This window comes from Alosa alosa, chromosome 18, assembly GCF_017589495.1.
Source record: "Alosa alosa isolate M-15738 ecotype Scorff River chromosome 18, AALO_Geno_1.1, whole genome shotgun sequence".
Classification (NCBI taxonomy): Eukaryota; Metazoa; Chordata; class Actinopteri; order Clupeiformes; family Clupeidae; genus Alosa; species Alosa alosa.
Genome location: NC_063206.1, coordinates 14,769,335 through 14,794,122, shown reverse-complemented (window position 1 = coordinate 14,794,122; position 24,788 = coordinate 14,769,335). Strand labels below are relative to the sequence as shown.

General features: G+C 43.7%; 3 protein-coding genes across 3 annotated transcripts in view; all 3 read right to left on the bottom strand.

Moving 5' to 3' along the window:
- tacc2 (transforming, acidic coiled-coil containing protein 2) overlaps window positions 1-11,320 on the bottom strand; it is a 75,996-nt gene extending 64,676 nt beyond the window's left edge. Inside the window, 1 exon segment of the mRNA XM_048270365.1 lies at window positions 10,752-11,320. Coding sequence (XP_048126322.1) covers window positions 10,752-10,862 — 111 coding nt within the window. The 5' untranslated portion in view covers window positions 10,863-11,320.
- Window positions 11,321-13,722: 2,402 nt separating this feature from the next.
- Window positions 13,723-22,272, bottom strand: nsmce4a (NSE4 homolog A, SMC5-SMC6 complex component). Its single transcript, XM_048269412.1, has 11 exons — window positions 21,940-22,272; window positions 19,893-20,152; window positions 19,639-19,719; window positions 19,306-19,436; window positions 17,039-17,184; window positions 15,608-15,707; window positions 14,964-15,054; window positions 14,738-14,832; window positions 14,559-14,607; window positions 14,286-14,371; window positions 13,723-14,048 (listed from the first exon to the last, which is right to left on the bottom strand). Exons 2-11 carry the CDS (start codon window positions 20,101-20,103, stop codon window positions 13,977-13,979), a joined length of 1,062 nt encoding a protein of 353 aa, XP_048125369.1. The 5' UTR covers window positions 20,104-20,152; window positions 21,940-22,272; the 3' UTR covers window positions 13,723-13,976.
- Window positions 22,273-23,754: 1,482 nt separating this feature from the next.
- Window positions 23,755-24,763, bottom strand: LOC125311399 (FAS-associated death domain protein-like). Its single transcript, XM_048269411.1, has one exon. It carries the CDS (start codon window positions 24,613-24,615, stop codon window positions 24,004-24,006), a length of 612 nt encoding a protein of 203 aa, XP_048125368.1. The 5' UTR covers window positions 24,616-24,763; the 3' UTR covers window positions 23,755-24,003.
- Window positions 24,764-24,788: the final 25 nt, after the last annotated feature.

Genomic DNA, 24,788 nt, shown 5'->3' with positions numbered 1-24,788 from the left:
TACCGCAGCGAACATCTAATAAGAATAGGGCCGATGTTCACATGAAGTGTAATTCCCATTTCTTCTTGAAGCCGAAATAAATCTGAGGATGTTTATCGGACATGCTTGGTTTTACTGCAGGTACGTTAATCTTGTAATATCAATAAGGACCTAGGTAATGTTACCGTTAAGCGTTGGTTGAGTGATGGAGGCATTTGATTGATTGCATTTGTAGAAAACTATAAATCTTGGTTATACCAAGCAAATTGATAGCAGCACTGTTTGTATCTTCGACTGTCATTTATTGCCGTGCTACAAAAAATCATTCTGTGCAATGGAAGATTTACAAACGTTACACGGTCTGATACAGTTTTGCCTATACATCGTGAGACTGAGGCGCCTGTTTATTTTGTTGTAAGTCGTGCAGGGTGTGAGAGGGAAATCGATGTGCTTTGATTACAGCTTGGTAGTTGTAGTCTGTGAAATTAAAAAAGCGCGTGTGTGTGAAGTATCCAAACAATGACACCTTCATTTCATTATGGCTGCTTTAGCAACACACCTTAAGCTACTGTGTAGTGGGTCCCATTTAGAAGTGGCTACTTCGCCGTTCGCTTTCCTTGACTCATGGAGCTGCGTGAATGTTATTACAACTTTTTTCGCCCGCGATATGACAGTTTAAGTCCGCTTGATACTGTAAGGCGTAAACCATTGGTTTCCAAAGGAGATTTTATTTATGTAAGCCAGCATAGCCTATTGACAATTTATGTTGTAAATAGGCCTACCTTATAATCCTACCTGTAGCTTAGGGAAGCTAACAGCTTTCTATTAGGATCTAGTTTATTTAGTTACCGTTTTGTCATAACTCCCTGATGCATTTTTGCATTTAGAATAGCCAGAGCGTGTATATCTCAATCGGAAAATTAAACAACATCGGTGCCTATGGACTAGGCTGGGTGAACCCAGCCTGATCTGCCCAGCTATTTATTTTTGATTTCTTAAAAGATTGAGCTTGGTCTGATGAAAGCCAGACTAGCCATGGACCTCAGTTACACAATGCAAGGGAACATGAATCAGCCTATATTTGCACGAACAATAACGGACAAAAGCTCTTCAACTTTGGCCCGTTAAAATGTGTATGAACAGTCTAGCGGCGCATTTCATCAAAGGCCCATTTGGACATGTCAGTTATTTGCACCACTGGTTAGATGTAAAACAGCATTTCGTTTCAGACTAGGCTACTGTTACTTAATTTGTGCATTAACAATAACGTTTCAGACTACTGTTACTTAATTTGTGCATTGACAATAAAGTATTACATGAACTAAAGATGACTAACATCTTATGTAGAAGAAGAAACATTCACAAAAAAATCCATCCATCCAAAAATGACCTTTGTTTTGATAGCTGTTGAAAGCGGCATGGAACTGACAGAGATGTTTTTGTTTATAAATACATAAAATAAATAAATAAATAACATTATGCTGATACCTTTTGCTTTTCCCAAATACAATGTAGCCTACAGGTGTAAGTGACCTTTCATCAATCCAGTTGCAATGGATGAACTGTGATGAACTGCCCTACTTGTGATTGTTCAGAGATTTTAAAGGTTTTATAACAATGCTACATCTTCTTTGGCTATTCTACAATCTATTCACCTTTTCAGCACCAGTAGGCTACTTTCTGTGCAGCCGCACACACACACTCAGGCATGCCAAACAAGCATACACAAAAGTTTCAAGAGTGGGGATGGAGTAAAATAGGGAGACAAATTGAAGTGTGATTTATTTTCTCGGAACGGATGTACAGGACTGAGCGGCGGTCATATTTTGTACCGCTATGCGGTACATCTAGTTTTTTTATGGAGAGTAGCCCTATGTTAATCATCAGAAAGAAAATTATCATGATCATCCAACCAGAACCCATGGAACCGGCTATGTGGTTGCTCATCAACATTTTTAAAAACATGTATCAACACCTTCAGATTACACTGTAATCACATTACATTGTACATATTATCAGAAACAAAACCAGTGGAAAAGTCTTAATGTCAATTTTCATTACAACATATGCCTGAATTCTCACAAATATATCAGAATAATTAAAGCTGTACTAAGCACTAAGCGTTGCATACATCTCTGCTGATGATTCGTCACAGACACAGTCTCAGAGTGTTTTTAGAGACTTACCCACCCATGCAGTGGCTCATTCTAAGCCTTTTGTATGCAAACTGCTGGCACAAGGCTAAAACGTCATATGGGGAAATCATAACACACGTAGAACAAGCATCTTTAACTGGCAAAGTGATGCAGTCTGAACATCTGACTTCTAACTTCTGGATCATGTTAACAATGAGTAAATGATTTGACATCTTCTACAACTCTAACATTCTGTTAACTGCTACCTATAAAGAGATTCTGGGACAGAATGAGCAGAATGATGCCAAGGTAGTAAGCTGCAACTGAACATTTCAGCTATACAACATAAATTGGTTTATTATTAATTTCTCTATATTTCAAGCCTTCCCTTCTATACAAACTTATCTAACTTAGCATGTGTGTGTCGACTTTGGCGTGCATTTACTAAACTAACTACAGCAATACTGAAGTCATGAGCATCCATTCAGTGTTACATTTGAAGAGCTCTTCTCCAAAACACTATAAATTCATTTTTTTTTTAAAACATTAAGCCATGTTATTAAATAGTGTATTTCAGCTAATATCATTATGCATTAAAATGTTATTAAAATGATAAAAAAATGTTATTAAAATGTTAAAAAATTAAAATGTTTTAATGCATTTCAATGTATTAAAATGATGGGTATGTTTTGGAAAAGAGCTCTTCCTTTGATTGTTTGTTTTTCCCCTGAGAAGAAGCTATATTTGGACACATTTGGACGTGCTTTGATTAGAGGGGTGAATAAGATTGTTTTCGCCTTCACACAAAAAATGCATTCTGGCAAATATTCAGTGTTAATGGCAACTCTCAAAGCCTTGGATGCCAAACAAACAAACATACGAGCGCCTGCATGAAATAACAGCCACAGTTAGCCACAAAGCCTTCAGAAGGGCAACAGCAGCTCCCAGCCTTCTTTCCAACAGAGCTTCAGTGTTTCACATGTCTCTGTGACACTGCACAAGCTCCCAAAAAAAACATGCCAGCACCTGCACCAAGTCATTGCTGCAGTTAACCACAAAGCCTTTAAAAGAGCAACACAGCCTGGCAGCGCCACAGCACAGCACAGCACAGCGCACCACCCTAGTTCCTCACATGCCTCCCCCTGCGGCAGTGCACGTGCAGGGCTTCTCAAGGGCAGCACGACACCAGCGCCGGCACACCGCACCAGGGTGGGAAGGTAAACACCACACTGCAGCAGTTGCAATTCCCCAACGCATGGAGACTCTCAAGCCAGCACAGCGACCGCTCGAGTCCACACAAGAGAGGCAAAGCGCAAAGGGACACAACCACTGACATTAGTGCCAAGTATCAGCATACAGGTCAAGTTTAGCCGGTTCCCTTGTGGGATTGCGATGCTGCAACTGCGCGGCACGGTAGGCTGTTGCCCCTTACCGGCACGTCCGGAGCGCTGGTCTCGTTGCCCATGGCGGAGCGGGAGTCACTGGGAAAGGAGACGCTGTCACAGAGCTGATCTCACATCAGTCCACGTCTGGAGGCCACACAGCACTGGAAGAGTCAGGACCCACCACTAGAACCAGAACCGTCTGGGTCCGACCAATGGTGAGGGAAAAACAGAGCCGCGTGAACCAGAGCTGCAAGTGCACCAGGCAGCCAGTCGACAAGCTCTCACTAGCTCAAAGACTCGCCGGGCCCTTGCAAGTTATGCAAATGGTATGAGAGATGTGTGTCTCTATATCTGTGTGTGTGGTGTGTGTGTGTGTGTGTGTGTGTGTGTCTGTCATGTGTTGAGATTAGAGGCCCATGATGTCAGAGCTTTCACCCAGAACAAAGTGCAAGGCTGCTCTCTCCTGGTAGGAGCCGAGAGTCCTGGGAACACTGGGAGCATTTGATCGCCTCCCACACGCAGATAAATGCTAATCAGGACCTTAGGGGAACTTGATACCAACCACTTGACAATCCAGATGAACAGGAACAGGAGTGGCACTCAAAATACACACGCTCAAGTTAACAGACAAACAAAGTAAGTTCAGACAGACTACACACCTTTGTGTTTTCTGCAAAGTTGAGGGAGAGGTAAACTCTAATCATATTTACATTCAGTCTTGCATTGTTTCACAAAGTTTTCCGAAAGTGGAACTAAATAAAATAGCCTTGAAATGTAGAAACGTTATATGAGCATTTTTAAGAGGAGCCATGACTTTAACTGTCTCACCAAACACAATAGCTCAGCTGCACTGGCAAACACTATAGATCCAGTTGGGTCTTTATATGGGAGTGGGTGGATAACGAGAAACACAGACTGATCTGGAGTCTGTATTGGCCTTTTCCATGAATCAACAGTGGGGCTTTAGCAAATTGCTCTCTTACAGATCAGGTATATATGACTTTTAATCTTCTCAAGTATGAAATACCAGACACAAGCCTCTCCCTCTCTCTTGTCTCAACACACACACACACACACACACACACACATTCACGAACACACAGACACACACACACACACATACACACACACACAAACACACACATTTTCACAATCAATTTTCAGAAGGATGAATGAGGACTACCCCAAAAACCAAACACAGCATGAAGAAATTGTACTTTCAAAAAAGAGATTCAAGCTCAAATCTCACTGACAAACACATGGAGATCAGCTGTTACTGGCCAAGTCAAGTGGAGCTGACCCTAAATAAACGCTGCCAGTGGAAACTCCTGTGCAAAGGAAAACCACTGACAAGAACCACATTATCCAAACCGACAGAGCAGGAGAGCTGGGCGTTAAACGCTCCGCTTTGCGGGTTTCACATCTGGTGGGAGGGCTGTCAATGTGTATGATCATGTGAGCGAGTGATGAAAGAGAGGATTATTACACCCCAGACATCCACTTACAGTCCTCTCCCCTCTAACTGTAGAAACAACTGTATATTTTCTCCCTCTAAACGATTCTGTCTCTCCGAGTCCTTCAGTTTGTTTTGTCTTGGCTAGAGGGGAGAGGACTGTTAAGTGGACACACTCTTAAAGACTAGTGTGCTCAATGTCCATTTTATCTGGGGTACACAATACACATGCAGTATAAGATAAGCATGCGACCTCCAGACTTCAGATCAGTGTGTCATTGTATTGTCGTCCGATTATACAACATGCCTCTAAGATTGCATACATGTCAGAAATTCACGGAATGTCAGGAATGTCTAATATCTTCTATAATCAATTATTCTAAGAAATCAGTCACCTCCTGACACTAAACTGTGAGACATCCAGTAAAACATACAGGAGTGAGGCGCAATTCTCAGGCCTGTCACTAACAGCGAAATACACATCCTAATTCTCCCAACAGCCGTCAGGTCTTTACCTGGCACTGATCTCTTTCCCCTCTATTTCTCTATCCCTTGTTCATCCCCCTTTCATTCCTCCACACAATCCGGCACCTCCTCCATCTCTCGCCTCTCGCCACTGATCCTCAGGCCATTAATCACCCTGTCTCCTCAGGTCCTCACATCCTCCAGGCGGCGAACAAAATGTGTGGGAAAACTGTTTACTCAAGAGCCTGTTCATCTTCTCTCGTACTGTGCACTCACACACACATAAACACACACACACTCACACTCATCCACAAAACCCCAAACACTCATTGTATCCGTCTGCTCAGCACAGTCACAGGACTACTGGAACTGATGAGATAAGATACGCAGTGTGATAACGAGCAGCAGGGTTGAACAATTCGCACCACTCTTGACGTGTGTCACAATTCGTGTACAGGTGATTACAGCACCATGGGGAATAACCTACATGGACACTAAAGATTTCCCAGAATATTTTGAGGATCTTTCTACAATGCATTCCAAATCAGAGAAAATGTCCAGTGATGCACATGTTGTGTATCATTTGCCACTAAATATTGTATATTTCATATTGCATAATAATATATGTTTGACTTATAACTGTATTATAGTGAGACTAATTTCTGCATAGCCCAGCCCTGCTAGAGAAATATGTGCATTTTTGTCTTATTATAACATTTATCCTTTAATGCTGGAATTGCCTTTCTATCTGAGGTGCCCCAGTGAGATGCTCCTGTCTGGGGTAATCTGTTTAGGGAGATTGTGTGAGTGAGTGGGTGACCCAGTGCCCAGGGCACCATTCCGGGAGTAATCCCAGTGGGCTAATCCTATTGGCATCCATCAGGTGCCAGATTGCGCTGTCTGTGAACAGGGCGGCAGCTCCGTCTGTGGACGCCAGCGCCATGGCTTGGCCTGGACTCAGATTAAAGCGTGAGGGACGACGAGTCCGACTACGCCCTCCTCCTCTCTGTCTCCCCCTGCTGTTGTCCTATCGGCCCTTCCATAATACACACACAGACACACACACACACAGACACACACACACACACACACACACACACACACACACACACAGACACACACACACACACAGAGACACAAACAGACACACACACACACACTCAGACTCACTCACACAGTCACACATAGGAAATAATTATAGGTCATTGGACACTTACTAAACACGGACCTGTCGGATATCTGCCAAGCTCTTCCAACAGAACACTTGCTCCAGCAGCTGACCACAGATGGACAGCACAGACCAAGGGCCATAAAAGCATCAGGAGTGCACACTAAAGCCCTATCATTTTCAGATCAATATTACAACAGCCATTTATCCCCACAAAATGGCATCAATACAGATCGTGAGAACAGTGAGTTTGAATAAAAATAACAAATAAATAAATAAGATGAAGTAGGTCTCGCTGAATCATACTCACAGCTTGCCACTGGGTAGGTCAGTCCTGTTCACTGGTGCAGACCCCCACCACCACAAGGATAGTGTGTGTGTGTGTGTGTGTGTGTGTGTGTGTGATCTCATGTGACTGGGCAAACTGCTGGGTAGGGGTGCAAGGTTTGTCAGGAAGCACTGACCTGAATATGAAACGCTTTATAAATAGACTCAACACTCCTCTCTCACACACACACATACACACGGACACACAAATACTCACACTCTCCTCCCCCGTATCCCTGCGCTAGGATCAGTCAAAACTTATTTCCGTCTGTTCCTCCTGCAAGGTGGTGTCATGCGCTTGTGTTTCATATCAAAATAAAGCCTCACAGAATCTCCCAGTCCCCCCCACCACTGCTGACACATGGAAGATGACTCCAGACAGCAAAACACAACTCATGAAACAGCCTCCTCGCTAACTCGCTAGTCCAAAGGAGACACTTCCACCACCACACTTTTTTTTTAACCACAAGTTTAACCACAGTAGCATACAAAGCAAAGCCCAGGTAAATGTGTTTACCTGTCGAGACTTAAGACTGAGATATCCCAGCAGGCCGTTTGTGAGAGTGGAGTGTGCAGCGACAGCTTGTCAGGCATGTGGGAGGGCTCCGTTCCGAGAATGGCAGGGGCTACCTTTTCCCCTTTTTTTACCTCCGTCAGCAGCGCAAGAGCTAGAACTGTAGTCATATGATGAGCAGACAATCGAGCCAGGCCCCTCTTTTCCCCTCCCCTCTGTTTCACTCACACTCTCTCACACACACACACACACACACACACACACACACACACACACACACACACACACACACACACACACACACACACCACACACCTCACTCAGTCATAAAAAGCATTCCACTGAGGACCCTAGACATTTTTTAAAAGTCACCCAAACAAAGGAGGCTAATCCTCCTGCGTTGTTGCAGCCGGGGAGAGGAGCAGGATCCTCTGCCCTGCCAAACACCTCTCTCCCCAGGCACCACTGACCACAGCTTCACCCTCCAGTCCTGCATTAGGCAAGCTCTATTTTGAGTGACCGAACCGGCTCCCCACCACCACCACCCACCCACAAAGTTGCAAATATCTACAAGACACAAGGTAGTTGTTTACGAGTCGGTCAACGTCGCCAAGGGATTTGCGTCTTGTATGAATAATTCAAGCGTGTAAATAATTAATCCCATTGACGAGCTCGTAAGTATCTGTTGCCAGATGTTTTCTGGGTGAGAGGGTTGGTATTCTGGGTGAGACACCAGACGGTTAAACAAGCTTAAACTTGGATGCAGACAGAATCTCACCGCAGTCGCACTCAAAACTGATAAGCGATTGATCCGTCTCTTTCCACCGACACAAGCGTTTTTCTACACCTTTACAGAACTGCAGACACGAACACAAAGTGACAAACACTCACCCAGCTCTACAGAGGAAACACAGGGAGAGAGAGAGAAACCCGAGCCCTCAGGTTCACGTCTAGTGGCTGTCTGCACCTCAACAGAAGCTCTTAAATTATGGGTGGTGTGTTGTTGTTGTTGGGGGAAGCAACTGTTATGGGACTTGTCTTGTTGCCTGCGTTCCCGTCTTTGACAGAGGCAGAGAACACAGCAGCGCTATATCTGTTCCTAGTCCAGAGCTCGCCTAGCGAGGGTGGGGTGAGGCGGGGGTGCAGTGCGGGGGGGGGCTATTAAGATGGTGAGGAAGAGGTGAACAAGGCAGAGAGGGGAGAGTTGGAGGGGGTCTGAACTGGAGCGGTCAGTTGCGTCAGTGGCATGTCATGGGACAGGATGAGGTGATCAACTGGAGGGTGTTTTGATGGTGCTTGGAGGGGGGTGGGTAGTTGGCAGTGTGCGAGGGGGTTGTTTAGGGGGACACTCGCGCGCTGATGGGCTGACAGACAGGGGCCTGGGCAACGCTGTAAACAAACAGCCGGACTTGGCAGGAGAGGCCGTGCTCTTCCTTGCGCTCTCGCGCTCGCTCCTCCAGTGTCCATCCCTGGCTCTGGGGGCCCGCAACATGACGCAGCAGCTCTCCATCACGCGGTCTGAACTCTCTTTCTCTTCCCTCTCTGTGTAATGCTCCCCCCTTCCTTCGCTCTCTTTCCTCCCTGCTCTTCCCTTCATACCTCTCTGGAGGGCATGTGCGATTGATATTGATGTTTGTGTTGTCTGAGCTTTTTCCACTCCTTTCATCCTTCTCTGCTTCTCAAAATCTCTTGGTCTTCCACAGTCTCTCGATGTTTTCCACTTTTGGCTCCCTTTTCCCTGTTTCCTCTCCCGTCACTGGTCTTATGCCCCTGGAGGGACTAGGAGATTGGACTTAATGTTCATATTGTCCAAAAATCTCCCCTCCAGCGCAAACTCCCTCTCCCTCTCTCCCTTCTCTCTCTCTCCCCCCCTTTTCTCTCTCTCTCCTCCCTCTGTCTCGCTCTCCCTTTTCTCTCTCTCTCTCTCTCCCTTTTCTCTCTCTCTCTGTCCCTCTCAGTTATCATTTTTTCTCTACACTCTCCACTGTCCACCATGCGCATGTGTGTCTATGCACCTTCAACAGAGCACATAATGTCTTAATGTCTGAAGTACAGTAACAGCTTCAGCACCAACATGCATACAAACATGGTCATGGCAATGAGACAGGTAAAGAGGAAGGGAGACCTTTCACAGAGACAATAAAGTTGAAGAGCCGAGAGCAAGTGAAAGAATGAGAGAGGAAAGAGAGAGGGGCAAGAGTGATCACGTGCGAAATGCAGGAGACCCGTCAATAAAAGGTACATACAGCAGTGCGGTAACAAACCCACTCAGCCTAAACTCAGCAGCAAAGATATTTCCCACACACAGCACAGCACATGATCTCCCCATCCTCATGCCTCACTGAGACTGCATGCGTTCGGCCCCTCATGACCACCGCCAGGACTACAAGACAAAACCCATCATGCCTGACACCTTCACTGCATTCGACCGACGCAACCCCTTTCCCCCAGTAATTGCTGGGTAGCAGGCTCAGCACCGGATGGCTGATTGCTAATGGCTGGAAACTATGCTACACCAGCATCCTCCCCCTTCCCAAATACTTACAGTACACAATACAGCAAGTACACAGAGTTTCACCAGTCTGCAAACGCAAGTACACTATGGTACTACAGCTCAACTGACAAGACATCAATACTACCAAGCGACATAACATCCCTCCTTATCATCATAAGACAACGATGCATATTTAAAGCCACTGATAGGAAGACTGACAATGCAGCTGAATACTGAACTGAACTGCTGAACTACTTTTTATCATGTAGCCTTCCACAGAGTACAGATGATTAAGGGGTGTTTGATGCTGCTGCTTCCACTGCCGTTTCTCCATCCTCCCCTATCACCCGGCTTCTCCCAGCCTCTCCTTCCGCCTCCCTCCCTCCCTCCCTCTCTCTCTCCCACGGTCTTCATCCTATAGATTCTCCCCCCTCTCTCCCTCCACCCTCCTCCGCTCAGCTTTGCATCCCTCTCTCTCTCTCTCCCCCGTGGCTTGCTGGATGGCAGAGGCAGTCCAAGATGCTCTGTCGCTCGCTGGCTCCTCCTGACGTCAGCTCTCCTCCTCCAGCACTGTTGCTGGCCCCTCTGTCGCTACGCTACCAGGAGCTGAATCTGCACAGCGACAGAATCGAGATCTCTCCATCTCTCTCTCTCTGTCCATCTCCCTCTGTGTCTCAGCTGAGTGGCATGTGACCAACTCCTCTCGCGTCTCCTCTCAGCCCCCCTTCTCCTGCCGAGCAGTGTGTGAGTGTGTGTATGTGGGTGTGTGTGTGTGTGTGTGTGTGTGTGTGTGTGTGTGTGTGTGAGTGAGCGAGCGGCTGCCGTGGTTACCTGGCTGCGCGCGACTCCGATGCAGCTCCCCATCCCGTATTCCATGTCCTCCTCGGGCGACTTGAGAGCGGCGCTACACGGCTGGCAGAAGTACTCTCTGCAGAATTGCATCGCCCCTACGACAGCGACGGCTGCATCGATGGCAGCAGCATGACATCTCTGCGCTGGCCACGGCGAGTGTGAGAAAGCAAATGAAAGGCAGTGCGAGTGAGCCCTGTGTGTGTGTGTGTGTGTGTCTGCGCACTAGTCCGTGTATGTGTGCAACGCGTGCGTGTGTGTGCGAGAGAGTGTGTGTGGCCGGGTGACTAACAAGTCCAGTCCAGTCCACTGCAATGCCTAGGGTGAGCTGCTGACATACATGCTATAGTTCTGTTATATAAGGTACGGATTCCAGAAATAGACAAATTAGAGATGTGAAATAAATGTGACCTGAGCGGTCCGCTTGCATGCCTCTCCTGCATGCCTCTCCTGCATGCCTCTGCGCGCATCCGATCACTTTGATCAGCTGTGAGGCTCAGCGAAGCACCACGGCAACCAGGAGGGAAAAAAGCCCCTCTGTTATTAACGATTCACACATTCCGGAAAGACAGAGAGAGGATGGGAGAAAGAGAGTGTGTGTGTGTGTGTGTGTGTGTGAGAGAGAGAGAGAGAGAGAGAGAGAGAGAGAGAAAATAAGAGAGGAGGGAGGGAGAGAGAAAGAGAAAGAGAGAGGCGGAGAAGAGCGATCTAGAGGAGAGAGCATCTGTGTGTTTGAGCATGCCACCGCCACAGGCTCCAGAGGATGCTGATGATGCTACACTAAGCATCCGGCAAAATGGGCCACATTTCTGAAGGGGAAAACCCACTCAACCAAACTGGGGCAGGAAAAGACTATTCAGAGCATAAAACCTCCTCTAAAGTTAGGTGAAAATTAAAGAAATATTTTCATTGAAGGACAAATCTTCTTGCCATGGTAAGCCTCTCAACTGCCTATTGGAACAACACACTAGATTAATCTGATAAAGTACAAGGGTTGCTACTAATCGGGTGAGTTTCTCGTAATTACATCTCGACCTCAGAAGTGTAATTAATTAAAAAGCTAGATTTCCATCTACACCGGCTTGACCGAGTTTCACCATACTAGCATTCATTCAAGCTCTGACCTGCATTGTGTCACTATTGTGGAGATTTAACCACATGATTAGGAAGACATGCCAGAATGAAGTGGATAAGGCAGGGTGTGTAGAATGTTAGGCTAAGGTGGTAAATCCATTAACAGATCTATTACTTACACACCTATTTCATTGGCACTGAATACTTACTTACATTACAATAATTACTTCAACACACTTACCTCTACATCATTATTTTAACCATGACACAGTTCACAAAATTGTCTAACAAAGAATTTCTTACAATATGTTGTTGAAGATATCTTACCAGCATACACAAGCTACTGTATATTATATCCATATGTAAATAGAACTTTCAGGGATGAAAACAGACTAAAACAAATGAAATTGACTTACCGAATACAAAACCATCTTCTTGACTATGGGCAAAACAGATGGACATCACTGTTCTTAACCCAAACAAATTGCCATTACTGTGTTATATGGAGAATTTACATCTACAATGCTTACACTCAAGAAGCTATTCAACATGGCACTAACCTTATGGCAACTCTACGCCTTGCAGTTAGCAGTGTTTCAAATGTGTCGTCTCTTCTGGCCTCTCAGGGACACCATACATGGGAACCCCTAAACGTCCAGTCTAGCCAGAGACAGGTCAGAGCGACCTGCCGCAGGATCTGAAAAGGCACTCCAGCAAGATGCTCGGCTGATTCTCAGCGCATCAGATGTCACCGGGATCAAAGTCAGAGGGCAGTTAATCCCAGCTTTGGCAACCTGTGTGCATATGGGCTGGCCGTCACACCTCCCTGTCCACAGCACCTGTCTCTCCCTGAGGCTGTCTGGCAGTGAGGGTGCCACTGGGAGAATAAAAAACCATACACACTGCAGTCAACAGTCGCATGCTCACACGGACACAATCCATGAATTTTAATATCTTAATTCATATGCTCTAGTCCTAGGACATCTAATAGCTATAATTAACATTTAGACGATACCTCATTACTAACTTATAGACGCACAAATCAACACATACCATTCACGTTAAGCTGCTCTCATGACTTTTGAGATGCCTTAACGAGGCCTCAGTGTAGTAGCTCAAATGAGAGTGCCAGTGGCATGCCAGCTGTGGCTGGAACTGTACAGTAGGTTATTCCTGATGCCACTGGCAAAGACACGTACCAAAGACATGACAACAGCATTATTGCCAGCAGGTGGCTGACCAACAGCATTTACAAAGCAAGGAAAATTCCTTGTACACTGTACATACTTCAGACACAGGATGGTACAGTTACATATATTTAGGTAATTCCCAATTTTAAAAGGCCCAGCCAGCATTAGAATTCTGGCACAGTGCCTGGGCACTTTAAATCCTATACGACCAAAAGATTAGTTCTTAATGGATGCTACTGCCAAGAGGTGATGGGAGGTAGTAAAGCTCAGAAACAATGTAAGCACATGCATGCCAGTCAAATTATATTCCAACCTAGAGATCACAGCTGCAGCAGAATGTACAACTGTGCGCATGCATGTTGTAGTATAAATACATATTGCTCTATAATAAGCAGTAAGTTATTGTTAAGATAAACATCCTCAATGATATTGCAACAAGAACACTTAGTTGTTGCATAAGGACACCCTGTGGATTTCTTTATACTGCAATACAACACTGCACTGACCATCGATTGAGTGCTTACAGTAACGAGACATTACTGCCCCCGTCTGGTGAGGCATGGTAAATGAAAACAATGAACTGCCATCTGGGGGTAGCAGAGAGCAGAGAAATGAAAGCTTGAACATACTTATCTATCTACACAGTCTATGGAACATACAGTACACACACATGAAAAAAGCCACTGACAATAGATTGAATTCATTTTATTGAAGGGCATTAACAACTACAACAGTATCCCTTTCTTGTTCAGTTCAGTATTTGCAACAGCAACCATTAACTCTCACACACAGAAACACATCCCAAAATAGAAAAAATTTACAATTATATACAAAGCACTAAAATCATTCCACACATGGAAAAAAGAGATAAGGCAAAAGAACTTGAATGAAGAACAACAGTAAAAACGGTCAAAATGGCAAGCTTCAGGTCACAGGACCATCCTCAGTCCTCCTGAGAGGGGATAGCAGACGCTGGAATTAAGGCCTCTTTGATTTCAAACACTCTGATAATCTCCTGAAAGATGAAGTTGAGCAAATCCGTTAGATCTAGGTTTACTGTCATTTATTTGGTTTAATGTCATTTATTTTTGGACATATGAAAAAACCTTGTACCAAACGGGTTTCTTCCCTATTAGATGTGTCAATAAATGCATGCACACACACACACACACACACACACACAATTGTGAATACCAAACACTGGTACATTCTGGTGGCAGTTATGTGTGGTGGAGGATAGACATTGCTTTACCTTCCACTCAGATGGGCAGATGGAGACAATGCACTGCTGCCTGTTAGTGGAGGCACCTGGTTCGACTTCTCCATCCTCCACAGGGGCTGTGCATAACACGCACACGCACACACGCACACACACACACACACACACATACACACACACACAGTGTTCAACAAGTGTTCAACAGGCAGGACAACAAACACTCAAAAACACATGGCAAAATATATGGTAGGAGGACTTGAAGCATGAGGCATGAACAGCAGCACTGGTTGGATCTGGTTTTCTTACCGATACAGGGAAGCTTATCATCGTCCAAGTAAATCTTAGCCAGTCCATCCTACGCAACAGAAGTAGAGGAAGCTGATTAAAACATTCCTCTTTCCAAAGTTGCAAATCAGTCAAGTCGATTTTTTACTGAGTAAAGAACCTAAGCTTTCATAAATTCGATGAAATAACAGCAAACTCACCCGGACCAAAAAGGAGGTGTGGAATATGTTCTCAACTGTCCGTGCAAATGACGTGGGGTCTATCACAAACTCATAGTAGGATATGGGAGATTCCGCTGTTGACAGATGAAGGATAAAACAAGTATGGCAGTGAATGGCAGCACCTGGAATTGTGAATCCATTTTCCTGCTCTGCGCAGGTTCCTGCTTGCGTCAGCTGGATTATTCGTCTTCCTATCATCACTTACGGTCATCAGCAAAATAGCTCTGCAGGCATCCCAGAATCCTCTCCACCTCTTTCTCAGTGGCCTCCTGGTGCGATTCAGCCATCTTGTTCAACTGTAATGAGGACCCAGGAAAATACATTACCTCTCAAGGCATACTAAGTCCTTACATTACACAACTGCTGGGTTACTCCAGAAAAATCAAGTTAGCAACTATGGCACATGATTTGCTTTTGGGAATTCTGAAGAGATGTGAAGAGAATGTAATACTTTTATCAGTACGAGTTGGCAACAACGCAAATTGTTACAGCTCTGACCAGGGGGAATTCTCATTTTCATGCAGGTGGGAACAGTCGAAACACATTCCAAAGGGGCCAGCAAATAACCAACTAGTATGCAAACCTTTTTAAACTTGTTTGTTTTTAAGCATCCTCGCGAACAAAGAAATGCATTTCTGCAGTTTAAAATATTAGTTTTATTGTTAACTAAATGAAAATCCTTAGTTAACACCGCCATTAAGAAACTAGTAAGGACTACAACTTATCAATACGATTGAATGAGCATTAGCAACGAACAGGTAGGTTTAAAAACACCCCTGCTGCGCACCAAACTACATAGCAACCAAAAGACTGAGGGGAACCCTCCATCAGGCACACATACACACGTACCTGAGTGGGCATGACCCTCTTGGCCTCCTTGCTGGGAACCCTCCTCTGCCTCTCCACACGCTGCCTGGGTTGGGGAGGCTCTGCCTCAAACGAGCCCAGCCTGAGGAGAGTGGGGCCAAAGAACGGTTAATATGACACACAACTAGGAGGATTATGGGTATCCTGAAAAAAGGATCATCCGCACATAGGGAATGGCTACAAAACGTAAATAATAAGAAGAATAAGAAGAAAATTGCCAAACCTCAACCTTGTATAAAAATTGGGCTATCCAATAACATATCAATTATGGATCATTCATTTGATCTAACTCCAAATATCTTTGAGGAACAAAGTTATCAGACGGTAAGCAATGGACTTCTTGGATTCAATTGGAATTGTGACAAATCTAACGATGTATTGTATATAATAACATGTCTGTCTATCTATCTATCTATCTATCTATCTATCCATTACATTACATTACATTTGGCTGACGCTTTTTAGCCAAAGCGACTAACAACATAGTAAACAGTTTAAGTTTTAGAGCAGTTCTCAACAATTTTAGGACAATTTAAAAACATTAGAGTACAGTAAGAATAAGTGCATCAGTGAGTGCTGTTTTTAACAGTTACTTGTCAGTTTGAGACGACTGGTGAGTGCTAGGATCAGTAAGACTTGTTGTAAGTGTTGCTATGAGAGGAGATGTTCTCTAAAGAGCTGGGTCTTCAGGAGTTTTCTGAAAATGGAGAAGGATGTCTCTGCCCCTTGTAGGAGCTGGCAGTGTGTTCCACCAACGAGGAACAACAGATGAGAAAAGTTTGATTGGCTTGAGCCGCATCGGGTGGTAGAGCTAGACGTCGTTCGTCTGAGGAGCGCAGCGGTCTGGAGGTAGCGTATGTCTGTATGAGGGCATTCAAGTAGGTGGGAGCAGAACCGGAGACTACTTTGTAGGCAAGCGTTAGAGCCTTGAATCCATCCATCCATCTATCTATCTATCTATCTATTTCACAGGAGTTTAAAACATTAGGAACTCTGGCTAACACTGCCTGCCTTTCGACAGTGGAAAATATGTGTTTTAAAGATATCCAATGCACCATTATTTACCCAAAGCTGTAGCCACACCAGGCCAGTAAAAGCGTCTTGTTTCTTATTAGGACACGGCTTTTAATACAATTTTACACTCTCTATATTTTGTCCTTTTTCCCTGTATTCAGAGAGGACAGTAAAAAGTGACAGAGAGAGATGGAGTGTGATCGAGAAATGACCAGTGGTCGGATTTAAACCCGGGTGCCCGGGTGTCCGTAGTACAGATGCTGCAGCCACTAGCTCCACAACTTGCCCCAAATTATTGATTTTTTTTTTTTTATCCACATACAGAACCACCAAAATGTACAACATAGACAATGTACAAAAATAGAAAATAGCTGAATAAAGCACATGAGAGGAACTCACATGAAATGGAATAAGGGGGCAATTCTGAAACAGGTTGAGGCTTTCTTGTTCAGTCTGTGCCAAGCATCTGGAGGTAAATAGCCCCCAACTCCGCCATCCTCGTCATCATCCTCATCCTCAAGACGGTTAATGCCCATAAAGGACAGCTGTTAAAGGACAGACAAACAGTTAGCTCCTTTAAAATGTACTTGTAATCTTGTTTGGAGTAAAAGACAGTTTCTTATACTAGGGAAGAGCTGGGATGATTGAAACGCAGGACGAATGACACATTCCAGTTTTCTTCGAGTGCAATGATGATAGACAGATGTCCTTTGGTCAAAACATAGAGCATGTTAACCTCTTTCTAACAGCCAAATATCATCCTGTTATGTCCTTTTATCATGGAGTTACAGGCAATAAACGAGTTTTGATGGTCGAAAGTAAACTTCATTAGCGGTTACATTTTTTCGATTATTAATAAGTGTTTTTCATTTAAAGGTTCAACTCCATGCTTATTCAGTAGACCATTTAGTGTTCTCCACAATCCCAGACTTTCATATTGCATGCTTGTTCAGCTGTTTCAATTGTCCCCACCAGGCTGTAATGGCTCCCACACACAGTTGCGTGCATTGCAGTGCTGGAGACGCATCCCGTTCACTTTACATGGGCTTACGTCATCTGTTGCCGAACTGAATTGTGGGTCCGTTGCGTCGCGTTGCTCCCGTCGCTCACGTTAAAAATTTCAACTTTTGCTGCACCAACGGACGGCACCAGCCAATCAAAGTACGAACAAGCGAACAACAGACGGCACCAGCCAATCAAATTACGGTTATACCTTAAGTCATTTGCATAGCTACCGTCGGGAACACCCACTGGCATGCGTTGACGAAAAGCAACTGTGTGTGGAAGCCGTAAATCCAAGTAAATGCACAAATATCTGTTTTTATACAATAATTTATGGAGGTGAGACATGGAAAAGCAGTTATAGAAAAATATATTTGGCCCACCAGGTAGGGGGTCGAATTTTTTCCATGTTATCCTATGGAGACTGACGGGCTGTGGGTCGTTAAAGGCACTTATTCGGATGTGCAGTGGCCTAACCCACATAAAAACCTAGTGAAACGACATTTTCCACAATAGAAACATAATATAAATGGGAAAACATACTGTTCTAGCTATAAAAATGGCATAATCATCCACAGTGCATGATATTTCAATAACCGCTTCATACACGCTTCATGATGACGGCAATGTGTTGTTAACAGACATTGACGAAGACATATAGCCCAGCAAGAATCTATCTAAAATAACACCTTTTGGGAGTACCATTCATGATATGTAGTAAAATATTGAAGTTGTAGGAAGTTTATATGGCTTAAACTGTATGTTTCATTTGTCCCCCATGCTGTTTCAATCGTAACAACCAGGAGGGAAGAATGAAACCTTGCGCATGTCCTACTTTTGCTGTAATAATAGCAGTTTTGTTCAAAGCTGAAAATGCAACTGTATTTGAGAGATGACAGGTGTAGGTTGCTAGTGACAAAATATTAGCTTTCAGTGTGATACGATCGCTTTGTAAATAACGCTTAATCAAAAAGTGTTTCAACTGTGCCGGCTCTCCCCTACTCTTCACCAGAGTGAGATGGCAGAATGTAACTTTATGCCTAGAGTAACAGCCTGTTCCAAAACTGCTGCTCATATAGGATACATAGAATATAGAACAATCATATTGTCATTACACAAGTGCAATGAAATTCAGTTTTCAGCCTTCATACATGATGCCATGAAGAAAAGTAATTAGGAAAATAGCAATAAAGTAACAAACAGTAGCCTTAACTGTGTCCAGCAGTAGTGAAAAGTGCAGCTCAGATATGCAATACTGCAACAAAATCAATACAGTACAGAAATGTATCTATATAGCGTATTTTAGTGGCATGGTCAGTGTTTCCCATACATTGACTTATTTGTGGCGACCCACCACAATATCAACATTGACTACCACACAATGATTTTCCAGGTTGTACTAAATTGTGCTTAAATCTGGTTCATCATAACCACGCTACGCTAATTTGTTGAAAACTGTTGAATTCAAGTTAATTCTGCAAACCTACCCCCACAAATAGAATTCAGTTCTGTGGGAAACACTGATGGTGCAGAGAGAGAGAGAGAGAGAGAGAGAGAGAGAGAGAGTATGTGTGTGTGTATGTGTGTGTGTGTGTGTGGTCAGTTGTCAATAGGATATGGGGAATATGGAGCAACCTCTACATCCTCATCCTGGTCTAACTCACCAAGTGTTCAGCATAGGCGGCGAGGTCAAAGGCAGAGCCATCGGCATGCAGCTGGCTGGCTTTCTCCTTGCCTAGGTCAGTGGCCAGCACCAGCAGATGGGCATCCAGGGCTGCCTCTCTTGCCTGCCGAACTGAGGAAAGAACAAATAAGTTTCATTATCAAAGTTAGAATGAACTATAACATATAGATGTTATACACAGAATCACTCACTCTCCCTCTCTCTGTGTTAAATCAGTTTTAACATGAAACCTGAGAGACATCAAACCAAAGACACAGCATATGCCTTGCCAAAAAAGAAGAAGAAGACAAGGCCCAGCCAGATGGAACCCTACCATTGACAAAGAGTCTGTTTGCTTCCTCCAGAACATCAGTCAGCTTATTGTTGGCAGGGCTCAACATATCCTCACGGTTCTCTGTGCAGTAAAACAAAAAACGTCACACACAGTTTTGGTGAGCCATAAATCATCTCTGACTATCAACCCCTATGAAAACATCTTCAGACAAAATCATGATTTCACTTAAAATGAAATCTTTGCAAACATTAATAATCATTTGATGATTGTGTCCAGTTTGCCCCATTACTCACGCTGAACAGAGTTGATGAGGTCTCGGTAGCGGCTCCGAAGCTCTCTCCGTCGGGCTGGGTCGTCGTCCTCCTCCTGCGGGAGCGCAGACGGACCTGCTCCACCCTCTTCCTCGTCCACCTCCATCCCTCGCTCTGACCTGCGCCCATTGGTCTGGGAGCTGGCCTCCTGCTGCTGCCCTCCTTTAGCGGACCTTCGCCTCGACTCTGACATGCTTTGACTGGGTATGTGTTTATGGTATCTTCACGTCTTCTCCAGCCCCCTGTCAAAAAATAACCTTTCTTTCAGTCCTGAGGCTATACGGTGGCTAAAAATTAAAGGGACACCAGGCAACGTTTTCGTGCTAATTAATCATCTTTGTAAGTCGGTATATGGTTAAATGACTCATTACAGGGCGAATGAAGACTCTCTCGCCCGCCCCTACTGCCTGTAGGAAGAATATCCCGCTTGCAAGTTCAGTGAATACAACCCGCCGACCTTCAGTCTCACAAAGTCTCTGACATCGCGAGAAGCAGGATCAGTTTACATCCTGTATCCCCAGCACAGAGGCAGGCTAACGAAAAACGCTAGCGATTGTTGCAAACATGTGTATAAAGGCAGAGCCGGCGAAGAAGCAGCGAAAACCCTTGATGGAAGATGCAAAGAAAAGGAAAAGAGCTTCAGACCGAGCGAGGGCTCGCACACGTATTGACACGTACAGACACTAGGGGGAGCTTCGTAGAGAAAAAGCATCAGGCTTGCCTGGTGTCCCTTTAGGAGATCACTGTACATTTTTCTGATGTCATGTTTTTGCTGACTGACATTTGAATGAGTTGACATATCAAATTTAAGACACAACTGCAAATTTGAATATGATCGTTAACTCATTCATCAGTCTCTTAATTCTTTCTAGAGCTGTGTATATGTATAGAAATAAGACAATCTCAAGACAAGCAGAGAGCTGTATATATAAATATATATATATTTATTTTTTATATATATTTTACATATATATATATATATATATATATATATATATATATATATATATATATAGCACTGTGCTTGTCTTGAGATTGTCTTATTTCTCACTCCTTTTATTAAATATAACCAGAAGACACAGGACACCATTGGATGTGTGGTTTCAGTAGTGTTATAATAACCAATCAAGCAAGGGGGGGGAGCTGGCGATGGAGCTGTTGTTCTCCACCCAGGGCACTGATGGACACCACTAGCTCGCCAGAAGTTGCAGGAAGAGCCAGCTGTGATGGAAGTCTCAAGATCAGCTGCTGATTTTACAGTGACTCACCCAAAAACTGACTCTACGTAGTCAAGAGCATTTGTCAAGGGGCAATGAGGAGGTGCCATCTTAATGTACACAATCTCTGAAGACCTTTTATTGTACGCCTGAGTGGGAACATGGTCTAAGTTTGTAGAAACCCTTGGCCAAGGTCTTACATTTGTCATCTCCTTCCCACTCCGACGTTTCAGAGCCAGAACCACAACCAACCGCGGGAATCAGCTTCCGCCTCTCAAGATTAGTCATTATAACACTGCAGAAACAACAAACCTAATAGACGCCGACTTGTGTTTTGATTCTATCTTCTCTAATATAGAAACGAGACATAGATTTATATATCATAACATTGCTAAAATAACAAATCGGTGGCTTAAGACTTTAGAACAGCACTGTATGCAGGGTTCATGTAAAATCTTCACATTAAAACCTTATAAAAGAGAGGGGGGGGGGCTCAGAGTAAACCCTCTAATGGACTAATGGGTTATTTCTGTAGGACTAGATATTAACGTGGTCTTTCAAAGTCTAGCCTACAACCCTTATCTAATCCACCTTTCCCTCCCTTCAAAGATGCAACTCACTGCCGTTAACTGTCTTAGCCTATTTACTACTGTTTAATATTATTATTTGAGCAATGTAATAACGTTGACTGTATTGGAAGCAAACATGTTAAAAGCGTTTAGTTAAGGACAACGATTGCTTGACATGACAAGCACATTATATGCTAAATAAATACAACGCTGACATTTTGGCACCATGCGAAACAAACTAACCTTATTAATTGGCTGGTTATGTACGTCACTGAAAAGACTGCAAATACTTTTCACAGAATAGCTTTACATTACACAGAAGAAAACCATACACACTAAAAGAAAACAATGCCGACTTGTTCCTATGTCATCTTCTTCCTGGTTCCTTTACATGGCGGGAAGCTGAAGATTCTTGCTCGTCACTTTTCCGGGTCTGGTGTTATGCATTGACTGCCACCTACCGTCAAAATATTTCAGGCCATATGTCCTGACCATAAAGAAAGCATAGTTTCCCATATAAAGTCGTAGCCCTCCTGAGGTTACAACAGCATAATTGTTGTTGAAGGCCAACGATGGTTTTAAAAAGATCAAGATTCGATGCATCATCTGCGTCTCACTGCAGCTACTTGGCCAGGAAGGCGTGGTTGGATAAGTCGGCCATTGCACTTGATCTGTGCATGCAACACAGCTTGATTTACGCCTTACATCAAATAATAAAAACGGTAAAATTGTTAAGTTCATTTTACTAAGGTCTACTGACGATGTAGCTTATCACATGGTTACTGAAGTCGTTACCCTACTGGAGAAACGATTGTTCATATGTGAAATTTCCAGTAACCTATTACCTTGGTGCATTTCTCAGATCAGAATTGAAATTCTTAGAACTGCTTGTAAACTCTAGCCTATAATCATCTTATCACTTCATTAAAGCAGTTTCTCCTCATCTTAAGCAAACACCATGTGCTTAAGTACATCCATGATGCAACTGATTTTGTAAATGTCTGTTTTTATCACATTTTCAATTGCTAATGTTGTGTTAGTCAAAATGCACTATACTGGTTCCATGCAGAATGGTCCTACTAGTGAACAAAAGAGTTGGACTAGCTGTCACTAGTTGTAAGTCTAGACCTATAAAAATATAGGTCTATGTGACCTGACAGGTCAGGATGTAGCCTACAGAAAGATGTAGGTTAGTGGTGCAGCTCGGGTCATTTTTAATTTGCATAATGCTGTAAAAGCCTTTGTTTTCTTTATACTGTGCTGTCAGGATACAGAAAATACTGATGCCTTGTGCATTGTTCATTAGAAAATAGTTACAGAGTAAATTGTCATATAACAAGACAAAGCAGTTTACTATCTTGACAAACAATGGCGTAAGGACTTGTTTTGATTGCACTGACCGTTTCATATCTAGGTTAGGCTACTTTTGAGACATAGACAAGCATTTTGAGCGAGATACACGCTTTTGCAGGTAATGCACTATGTGGTGCAGTTTCAACTAGCCTACATATTTTGATATATCAAGTAAGTGGTGTAAATAGAGAAAAGCAAGGGTTGTTATTAACATCACACACACACAGAGACACACACACACATACATACATACATACATATACACACATACTGATATATACTTATACTTACTTAGAGACACACACACACACACACACACAAGCCACCCTGTCAGGTCCAGTGGTGAGATCACTGGAGTGTGATGCAACATCTCTGATGCAACATATATGTTATATATGTATAGTAACTGTTGTGCAAACGTTAATGATGATTTGAGAAAAGCACAGTAGCCTAGCGATTTCCCCCCCATTAATCTTGCGGTTTTATTTGATCAATAAATCAAACTTTCCCCAAACGTCTAACATTAGGCTGCTGTTGAGACATTTTCAGAATATTTGTTCTGTAGCTAACTGTGGGACAATTTGTTACTTTCCAACCCATAGGCTATACACAATATGCCTTCACATTCATCGAGAGAATCAGAGCTAGAGACAATATTAAAGCAGCAGAAAATGAAATATGAGCTGTAAAAATTACAACGATTAGTCATGAACAATCACTAGGCCTGGCCTAATTCTTTTAATCAATCAGCCAATTCTTTCATATTAGCAAGGAGTTAATTATGACCAGTGTTCGGGAACCCTATGCAGATATTTCCTTGTTGGAATCTCCAAATTTCATTCCAGACAAACTCGGAGGTCAAGAATTCTGACCTCCTACTGGGGAAAAGTACAATGGAACGCCACTTGAAGTCGGAGTTCTCACTTCTGAACTCGGTGTCGATCTACCCCAACTTCAAGTTTGTCCGACCTCCGACGTCCGAGTTGTCTGGAATACAGCAATCTCCTTCTCAACTAGATCAGCGGTGTGATTTAGCTTGCAAGAGCGAAGTGCTTCTATCAAAACAGCTGCCTTGACATCCTCTTTGTGCATCCCCTTCCACACATTGATGACCTCCATCACCTGCTCCTCGAGGTTAAAAGGGTGCTTCTCACGGATTTGGTCAAGTTTTGCATCATGCAGTCCAAGCTTCCTGGCATATTGTCGCCAGCGTGTCCCAAGGTTAGCAACAATGACATCAACTGCTATTTTCACTTTTGCTTGTTCCTCGGTTTCAGTTAGACCTATATCTCTTGTTGCATTATTTTGCATGTACACCTGCACTTTGTCAAAAAGATCCCGTCGCTTTATTTGATTCAGTAATGTGGAGAGAAACGTTGCATCGTCAAGTCTTAGTTCATTTACTTCCTTGAGATGCCGAAAAAGATCAATGCCCACCTTTACATTTTCCAGGTGTTTCTTCCCGATTTTATTAGAGCACAGGAACTTCAGCTCCTCCAAGTTCTTTTCGTTGAGCTCGTTAGAGATATCTAACAACATAGCGTTAAATGCTTGCTCCGCGTTCATTAGGCATATGTGAACTGACCAACGCTAAAAAACTCAGTTTCCTCCTCGACGTTTTAAAAGAAAGTGTTCCTTCGTCAACTGTCTGATTTCGCAATCATTTTCGTTTCCCTTGTCAAAACTTTTTCCGGCTGACGCACTGGACGTCCGACGTCACAAGATGGCAAACTTGGATA